Source organism: Gobio gobio, assembly GCF_949357685.1.
Source record: "Gobio gobio genome assembly, chromosome: 4".
NCBI lineage: Eukaryota > Metazoa > Chordata > Actinopteri > Cypriniformes > Gobionidae > Gobio > Gobio gobio.
In genome coordinates, this window is record NC_137100.1 from 460,146 (window position 1) to 470,145 (window position 10,000).

Genomic DNA, 10,000 nt, shown 5'->3' on the forward strand with positions numbered 1-10,000 from the left:
CGTCATTCCCTAAAAATACTCCTAAATATTTAAAACCTGCTTTCCCCCACTGCAAACCACCAGGTAGTGAAGGACTAATAAAATCTTGACCACACCACAAAGCGTCACTTTTTTGCCAATTAACTTTGGCTGAAGATGCTTTCCCATAACACTCCAAAGCCTTTTCTAAACACTGAACATCATTATGATTTTTAATTAAAACCGTCACATCATCTGCATATGCAGAGAGTTTGATAAGACACTTGACATCCAAAGTATTGACTTGTAAACCTGTTAGCTGTCTTCTCAATTGACATAGTAAAGGTTCGATGGCTATACTATAAAGTTGGCCTGAAATAGGACAACCTTGCCTAATTCCTCGGTTTACTTTTACAGGAATACTAAGGCCACCAGCTATTTTAATCATACATTGTGCTCCAGCATACAGCAATCTTATTTTGGAAATAAAATTTTCCCCAAAACCAAAAGTCTTTAAGGTATCAAAAAGAAAGTTATGATCAACTCTGTCAAAGGCCTTTTCCTGGTCCAATGACAAAAACCCTATGTTAGTATTATTATTAGAGGCAAAGTCAAAAGTATCTCTTACCAAATGTAAATTATCTATTATAGATCTATTTTTTATACAATAAGACTGATCTTTATGTATAATTGTATGCAATACACCATTTACCCTTTTGGCCAAACATTTGGAAAATATTTTGTAATCAGAGCATAAAATTGCCACAGGTCTCCAGTTTTTTAACATTGTTAGATCACCTTTTTTTGGGAGGAGCGTTAAAACAGCCCTCTGACAACTCAAAGGTAGAATACCATCATTAATACATTTTTGGATTACCTCAAAATAATCATATCCAATAACATCCCAAAACGCCTTATAAAACTCGGCAGGTAAACCGTCTAGTCCAGGTGTACGTCCTGAGGAAAGTCCCACAACAGCATCAGTAACCTCTTTGAAAGTGAGATCAGTCTCTAAAAATTGCTTATGTTCCACTGTTAAAAAAGGAAGATCTTGTAGCAGTTGATTTCTACATTGTTCATCTGAATTATCAGCAGCATATAAAGTAGAATAAAAATCCACAGCAAGTTTGCGCATCACCACTGGGTCTGAAGTGTTGTGTCCATTATTGTCCTTTAAAACATACATCAGTTTATCTTGTCCTGCTTTTCGCTCCAAGTTAAAGAAAAAAGAAGAAGGTCCATCCATATCTCTTATTGTTAGAAAGCGACTTCTTACAAGAGCTCCTTTAACCTTTTCATTTAAAAAGGAGCTCAGCTGATTTTTTCTTTCAGTCCACAGTTCTTGAAGATCATCATTATCATTCATGCTCTTTTCAATGTCCATAATCTCCTTTTCCAACCACTCTACTGTCTTTTTGAACATTAAAGAGGAGTGAGATGCATATTGTTGACAAAACCCTCTTATGTGCGCTTTACCAATTTCCCACCACTGCGTAATACTTTCATAAAAACATTTTTCACTTTTCCAGCTTTCCCAAAACAATTTAAAATTTTCACAAAAAAATTTATCTTCCAAAAGTTTAACATTAAAGTGCCAATAATAACTCATATGCTTTCTTTCGGTCAAAACACACTCAATTGTAATAAGTTTATGATCAGAAACAGCTGTAGGGATAATAGCTGTATTAACAATCTTATTTCTCATATTTTGTGATATATAAAACCGGTCCAATCGTGCCCCGGAAACACTGCCATTGCCAACTTTCATCCATGTATACTGCCGTGCTGTTAAATTATACTCTCTCCATACATCTGAAAAATTAAATTTTTTTATTATATTAGCTAAAACTCTAGCTGAGTGCGCATGAGGTTCTTCCCCATTCCTATCTTGTACAAAGTCTAGCGTGCAGTTCCAGTCTCCTCCTAATACAATCAAATCCCCATCCTGCTGTTGCTTTAAAATGTGCTCGAGTTTGGTAAAAAACTGTACTCTGTCTGTTCCTATATTAGGGGCATAGATGTTCACAAACAAAAAAAATAAATTCATAATTTTAGCCCTTACAAGCAATAATCTTCCTGGTATCACTTCATTTATTGATAAAATATTTGTTTTGAGAGCAGGGGAAAAAAGCACAGCTACTCCAGCACTTAAATTAGTCCCATGACTAAGAATTCTCTCTCCTTCCCACCACAAGCCCCAATCAATCTCATTATCTTGGCTACTATGGGTCTCTTGCAGGAAGACAACACCTAGATCTTTCAGCCGTATAATTTCTGACAATAAACCATTTTTTCTCCCATCCCTCATTCCATTTACATTAATTGATCCCACCCGCAAGATTTCCATAAGCAAAGGGAAAAGGATGATGAAAAAACAGAAAGAAAAAGAAAAGATATAAGCCATTTTAATTATTTAGTTTTCCCCCTCACTTTCCCTGTCTTTTTGCCTTGTCTGAGAACAGTAATATGCTTCTTAAGACGAAACCTCTTCTGTTGTGAGAGTTCCTCATTGCTAGCCTCTTTCCTAGCCCATATCACAGAAGCAATAAACTTCTCAGTATCAGGGAAGTAGTTACTTACTTCAACACCAACTTTTCCCTTTGTTTTATCCAAAAATGCATTAATTTGTTCAACAGTATACATATCAGTTCCTCTTAAACTATCTGCCCACTGATCCTCATCTCCTATTCCGTCATCAGTACACTGGGATAAAGTATCCATCTCATCATCCATATTATCCTCCAAGCCTTCCGCCTGTGCAACATCCTTGCCTTCACTCACATATTCAACAGCCCTCTGGGCCTCACTCTTGTCAAAATCATCTATTACATTTCCAGACTGATCAGAAACAGCACTGCATCCAGTTTGCTCCACACTCTCAGCATTTAAAATAATCTCACTCACCTCCTGCATCTTGCCTTCCTCCATGGCTCCTTCTTCCTGTCCCTCATTCCTCTGTTCTTCACTTTCGCTCTTTTGTTGGTCAGTAATCTCGGTATTATTTACATCACCACGAGATGTAGATGCGCGCTGGTCATCTTTATGTGGACACGCGAAGCGTTTATGACCCAAGTCACCACACTCAAAACACTTCAGGGTCTCGGTACTGGCGTAAACCATATACGAATTCTCTCCGTGATTAACACGGAAAGAAACTTCTAACGTACGCTCCGGTGAGTTTAAAAACATCAATACTTGGCGTCTAAAAGAAAGAACATGTTTGAGCGCATTGTTTTTACATCCAAGAGGGATCATTCTTACAGAGCTTGAAATCTTTCCAAATCTCTGCAGTTCTTTCGTAATGGTCTCATTAGATATAAACGGCGGGACGTTTGAAATTATAATTTTCGTTGCTGGAGCGGATAACGGGGTTACCGTGACAAACTTTTCCTTCACCCATATTCCGCTCACAGTCAGCTGATTAACCATGGAGTCTGATTTTAAAAACACAACGACAGCTTTGTTCATCCGTGAGGCCGAAATTATGTTCTCAAAACCCACCTGCTCACCTACAACTATGAGCAGCTCTTCCACTGTCACTCCGGCCTCTGGTACACATTTGCACCCATTTCGGAGTGACAGAGTTGGCGTTCCTTGCACGGGAACAGACGCCATTTCGGCGTCTGAAAACCGCGCAAGCAAAGCAAAACACTTTCTTTTCTGCCCTGCAACAAACTATCCAGCAAGGGGGAAAAGAAAAATAGAGGAAAAAAAATAAGAGATTTTTTGAAAACAAAGTTTTCCACAATCGCTCTCACAGACGCTCTCACCGACGCACTCAACTCCCATACACTCCCAGCATTCACTCAGAGAGAGAGAGAGAGAGAGAGAGAGAGAGAGAGAGAGAGAGAGAGAGAGAGAGAGAGAGAGAGAGTGAGAGAGAGAGAGAGAGAGAGAGAGAGAGATTTTTATACATATTTTATTAAAACAATACTAAAAGACAACACTCAATCACATTAAATCAACACACTCTTGAAGATTAAATTATTCTCTACAACAGAGCAGAGCACATCCTTATGACACCATACATTGGAAAATGTTCCTAGATCGTTCATCAAACTGTAATAATTAAAATCTATTCTCAAACGAGCTTTCAACATTTTGACAAATACAAAAACAGCATCATCATCTGCAGAACCTTCAACCTTATTTCGTCTACTCATATACACAGCCATCTTTGCTGTTCCCAATATGAAATTAAAGAGTTGACACTGCTCCCTCTTTTTTTGGGAATACCTGTAACCCAAAATAAACAACTGTTTGGAAAAAACTACACCAAACAATTTAAAAAGATCTTCCAACATAGAGAACAGTGGCAAAAGACGACAACAGTCCATATAACAGTGAAAAACTGTCTCACGAAGAGTACAAAAAGGGCAGTCATGATTAACATCAGAGTTTAAAACAGAGATAAAAGCATTAACAGCCACGGCTGTATGTAAAACCCTCCATTGCAAGTCAGCAACCTTCTTCACCAATGGAGGTTTATACAGCGCTCTCCATTCAGGTCCAACACCATCAATCAAACCTAAGCGAGCTCTCCATGGGGTGTCAATTCTACCATTTAATTTATCTTTATTCAGAGTTTTAACAATCAATCTGTATAACAATTTCTTGTCAACATCCTGTACCGACATAATGGAATTATCGGTTTCTAAAAGAAAACCTGAACAGTCCTTAAAATCTGGGAGAACCTTCACCAAAGGAAAAATGTCATCAACACTAGGTTGAACAGAGCCATCACAATACAAATGCAACAGTGTGAGTTCAGAGTCTGTTAAAGTTTCTTTCCACTTTTTGAGCAACAAGGCAATGATTCGAACAGAATGCACCTTTAGATGAGAGGCAAGGATAGGAGCATTGTCCATGTTTGCACCTGTAAACTGAATAACATGTCCCAAAGTCACTACATTAGACATACAAAACTGTCTGAGTAAACTGGGACCTATTTGACAGGTTGCACTCAAACGAGTTCCATACACAACTGGCTCTTGGAGAAGCCAATACAGTGAACTGTGATGTTCTGTTCTCTCAGTCTTAAACAGATTCCAAACTTTGAACAGTCCACGGTAAAAACTTGGTAATCCACAGGTGTTGAGTTGCTTTAGATCCATCAGAAACAACGCTCTATTTAGTCCAAGTCCACCAAGTTGATTCAAAATAGTACATGTCAGCGGTCTCCATACCAGATCTGTGGGACCACACAGAAACCTCTGCACAAACTGGAACCGAAAAGTTGCCCCTCTGCTGCTCAGATGAATTAAGCCCTGTCCTCCTTCATCTTTTGGCAAAAATAATACACTTTGAGGTGTCCAATGCAGACGATCCCAAAAGAAATCAACAAGAAGTGCCTGAATCTTTGACAGCAGATCTGGAGGAGGATCAACACATGATAGGCGATGCCATAAAGTAGATGAAATCAGATTATTAATAACAAGAACTCGACCTCTGTAAGACATTTTTGGTAAAATCCACTTCCATCTTGCAAAACGACCTTTAACCTTCTCAAGAACATTATCCCAGTTTTTAAGGACAAAGGTTTCATCACCCAGAAACACACCTAGGTATTTTAAACCCGCCTCTGTCTTCCAATTCAATCCCACAGGCAATTGCAACTTTCTTTTCATTACTCCCCCTGTACTGAGAGCTTCGCTTTTGCCCCAGTTTACTCTGGCTGAGGAAATTATGCCAAATTGAGTTAACACCTTTGTTAGCATTTCAATATCCTTCTGATTATCCACCATAATGACTAAATCATCTGCATACGCAGATAACTTTAGAGGCATATCACACCCTGGTAACATCACACCTTTTAAAACAGATCTAAGTTTGTGTAATAACGGTTCAAAAGCCAGAGAATATAACATGCCAGACAGGGCACAACCCTGTCTGATTCCCCGCTGGACCTGAAAAGGAGCGCTCAAAACACCATTAATCTTTAAAACACTCTGAACATCACAATACAAAGTCTTGATTTTAATGATAAAACCAGTAGTAAAACCAAAAGCAGTCATTGTTTGCCATAAATATTCGTGTTCCACGCGATCGAAAGCTTTTTCCTGATCAATAGAAATTATTCCCATTTCAAGGCCAAAAAGCTTCGAGATTTCTAACAAGTCTCGAATGAGAACAATATTGTCAGAAATCAACCTTCCAGGGATACAGTACGTCTGATCAGGATAAACAACTTGTTCCATCACTTTACTCAGTCTACTTGCCAACACTTTAGAGAGTATCTTATAAGCCGTGCAAAGCAGGGACACAGGTCTCCAGTTTTTTATGAACTGAAGGTCACCTTTTTTTGGCAGCAGGGTAAGAACTGCCCTTCTGCAACTTAAAGGCAGACGTTCATTGGCTAGACTATCGTTCAATACTGCCAAAAGATCTTCACCAATTAAAAACCAAAAAAATGTATAAAAATCAACAGGGAGGCCATCTAACCCAGGAGATTTTCTGCTTTGCATACACTGCTCGTCCAGGGAAATATCTGTTTCCAAAACTGTATTGCTCTCTTGTTTAACCTGGGGAAGACCAGTGTAAAAACTCTGAACCATCACCTCTTCTTCTTGGTGCTCACGTTTGTACAAATCACTGTAAAAACTCACTGCATGTCTACGAATAGCAGCATGATCAGACATCACATGTCCAGAATCAGACTTTAAACTATGAATAAGTCTCTTTTGACCATTTTTACGCTCCAAACCAAAGAAAAAGTGTGATGGAACATCCATTTCTACCACATTCTTAAAACGGGACCTAATCAGAGCCCCTTGTGCGGATACCCCAAGCAAGTTAGTTAACACAGACTTTTTAAACTCAAGAGCTTCAAAATAACATTGTTCTTTTGTGACCTCAGCTAAAGTCTGGAGTTCTTCCACTTCAGACTCCAGATCTTTCACTGACTTCATCAAGACTTTAGTGACGTTACAATGATATTGCTGACACAACTGCTTTGTTTGGACTTTTCCGAAGTCCCACCACTGTTGTAAAGACATAAACTCATTTTTTGTACTTTGATGATTTTTCCAAAAAGATACAAAAATATCTTTAAAATGTTTATCTTCTAGTAAAGCTGTATTAAAGTGCCAATAGGCACTACTTGGCTTTACACATGTCAAAAAGACACAAACCACAACAAGTGAGTGATCAGAAAACCCAACAGGGCTAATAAAACAGTTTTTAACAACGTTAACATGATATTTAAAACAATAAAAACGATCAAGTCTGGCCATGGACAATAAATTATCTTTACAATGAGTCCAGGTATACTGACTTTGATTACCATGCAACCCTCTCCACACATCATACAATTCATGAGTCTCTAACAATTGAATGAGACGGGTACGAGAGGCAGAATGAGGCTCTACATGATTTCGATCAAGCCTATTCTCTGTGCAATTCCAGTCCCCATCTATAAATAAAAACTCTTTATCATTACAGTCTCTAATAACATCATTTACATTCTCCAAAAAAGTCAATCTCTCTTTTCCAACAGCAGGAGCATATACAGTAATAAACACAATTTGTACATTTTCATATTTTACTCTGACTTTTAACAAACGACCTTTAATAATTTCTTCACATTCAATAGATTGAGGATTAAAACTTTTGGAAAAAAGAACACCCACTCCACAACTATTACTTGTTTTATGACTTAGGAAAACGTCACCCTCCCATTCTCTCTTCCAGTCAACTTCATTATCAATTGTACTGTGTGTCTCTTGTACAAAGATAACGTCCAGTTTTTTAAGGGAGCATAGTTTGAGACATGAAGCTCTTTTTCTTTCGTCTCTAGCTCCATTTAAATTCAAACTGCCTATTTTTAACTCACTCATCAAACAAAAGAAAAAAAGAAAAACAAAAGAAAAAACAAAGAAAGACAAATGAAAAAAATTACTAAACATATTCACCATCTTCTAACTGCCTTTTAACCCTCAAAACAAGTTTCTTTAAACGATAAATCTCTTGGTCAGTAAAAACTTTCTCCCCTTCACTTTCAGAACTTTTTTGAAAATTCTTAACCGAATCAATGAAAAGTTGCAGATCAGGAAACACACTCTCAATCTTCACATTCCTAGCTCCTTTAGTACTCCTAAGAAACTTCTTAATGCTCAACATAGAGTATCCACTTCCTTCCAGGGGCAAAGACTGCGACTGCGAGGAAGCTAAAGAATCTACATCAGAGTCTACCTCAACATCCCTATCAAGAGACTGAGAACAATCATGAAGGGGAAACCTTTTCATCTTTTCAGAGGATTGAAAAACATCTCTATTTTTCCTTTTCTTAACATTATCTTTAACAGATTTGTCATCTACAAGCATCTCACTTTCTTCATCTACAGAGCAATCCTCCTGTGTGCTAGTACTGGCCTCCTGCTCAATCTCAACAACAAGCTGTTGACTGTTCTCAACAAAATCATTTTGAACAACTGGAGAGGGAACCTGAAAAAACTCTCTATTTTCCTGTATTGAGCTTTTATTTTGTTCAAGCCTCTGAACTTTGTGTGATTGTTTTGATTCTTTTCCATTGGATTCGTTCGTTTTTTTCCCCTGAAACTCATTCAATTCATTCTGTTTTTGTCCCTGAAATTCGTTTTGTCCATTCTGTTTTTGTATTTGGAATGTATTTAAATCATCCAACCTTTTTTCTTGAGTTTCATTTGACTCACTCTGTTTTTGCCCCCGAGTTTCATTTATCTAATTTTGTCTGTTTGTTTTCTCTGTTTTTTTCCCCTGAAATTCATTAGATTCTTTTTGCTTTTGTCTCTGAGCTTTACTTGACTCACCCTGCTCTACATTCTTATTATTCTTATTATTCTACCTTACAGAGGTTACATAAACGTTATAATCATAATCATCCACTCTGAACTTGAAAACTAAATTTAACTCTTCATTGTTGTTCTTTAGAATCATAAAAACTTGCCTTCTAAATGAAACAACATGTCTCAAATGCGGAGATTTACAGCCGAGAGAGATCGTTCTGATCGGTGACATCAGCTGTCCGTGTCTCGAGAGCTCTCGCTCTAACATTTCATTACTAATGAACGGAGGAACTTGCGACAAAATTATCTTTTTTGCCGGATTAACGAGTGGCACCGCATTAACCAAAACATCTCGAATCGTTACACCTTGCTCAACAATTGTTGCAACTTTATCAAAACTATCCACAAATATCACAACTCCATTGTTCATCCTAGACGCAGATTTAACGCCATCGTATCCAACAACCCCGCCGACTGCTAACGCGCAATCCTCCACAGAACACGTCTCCAGCCCCACACCTGCAACTCCACGAACCGGCATGACTCCCGGTTACACCGGCTGTCGCCGTCACCACAATAAACTGACCACTTAAACTATACCACTAAAATAAACAAATCCCCTAAACATAAAAAACAGTTGGGAGAAAAAGAGAAGAAAAAAACACTCACGCCACAAACACACTCCCACGCTCGCATCCACTCACTCAACTTCTGCTCAGAGAGAGAGAGAGAGAGAGAGAGAGAGAGAGAGAGAGAGTGTGTGAAAGTGTGACAGAGAGTGTGTGTGAGAGCGAGAGTGTGTGTGTGTGTGTGTTGGTCTGATCCTCTGTGGTTGTGTTGTGTTCAGATCCAGACGTTTGCGGTGGAGGCTCCGTGTGCGACAGTCGACGAGATGACCAGCGGATTGGCCATGGCACAAGTCCTGCAGAAGATGTGTGTGAGACACACACACACACACACACACACACACACACACACACACACACACACACACACACACACACACACACACACACACACACACACACACACACTGTCACACCTGACACACACACACACACACACACACACACACACACACTGTCACACCTGACACACACACACACACACTGTCACACCTGACACACACACACACACACACACACACACACACTGTCACACCTGACACACACACACACACACTGTCACACCTGTCACACACACACACACACACACACACACACACACACACTCTGTCACACCTGACACACACACACACACACACACACACTCTGTCACAC

General features: G+C 38.9%; 1 protein-coding gene across 1 annotated transcript in view; it reads left to right on the forward strand.

Moving 5' to 3' along the window:
- Positions 1-10,000, forward strand: part of hook3 (hook microtubule-tethering protein 3) — a 59,824-nt gene that overhangs the window by 3,881 nt on the left and 45,943 nt on the right. Inside the window, exon 2 of the mRNA XM_079814037.1 lies at positions 9,568-9,653. Coding sequence (XP_079670163.1) covers positions 9,568-9,653 — 86 coding nt within the window. The remainder of the gene's footprint in view (positions 1-9,567; positions 9,654-10,000) is intronic.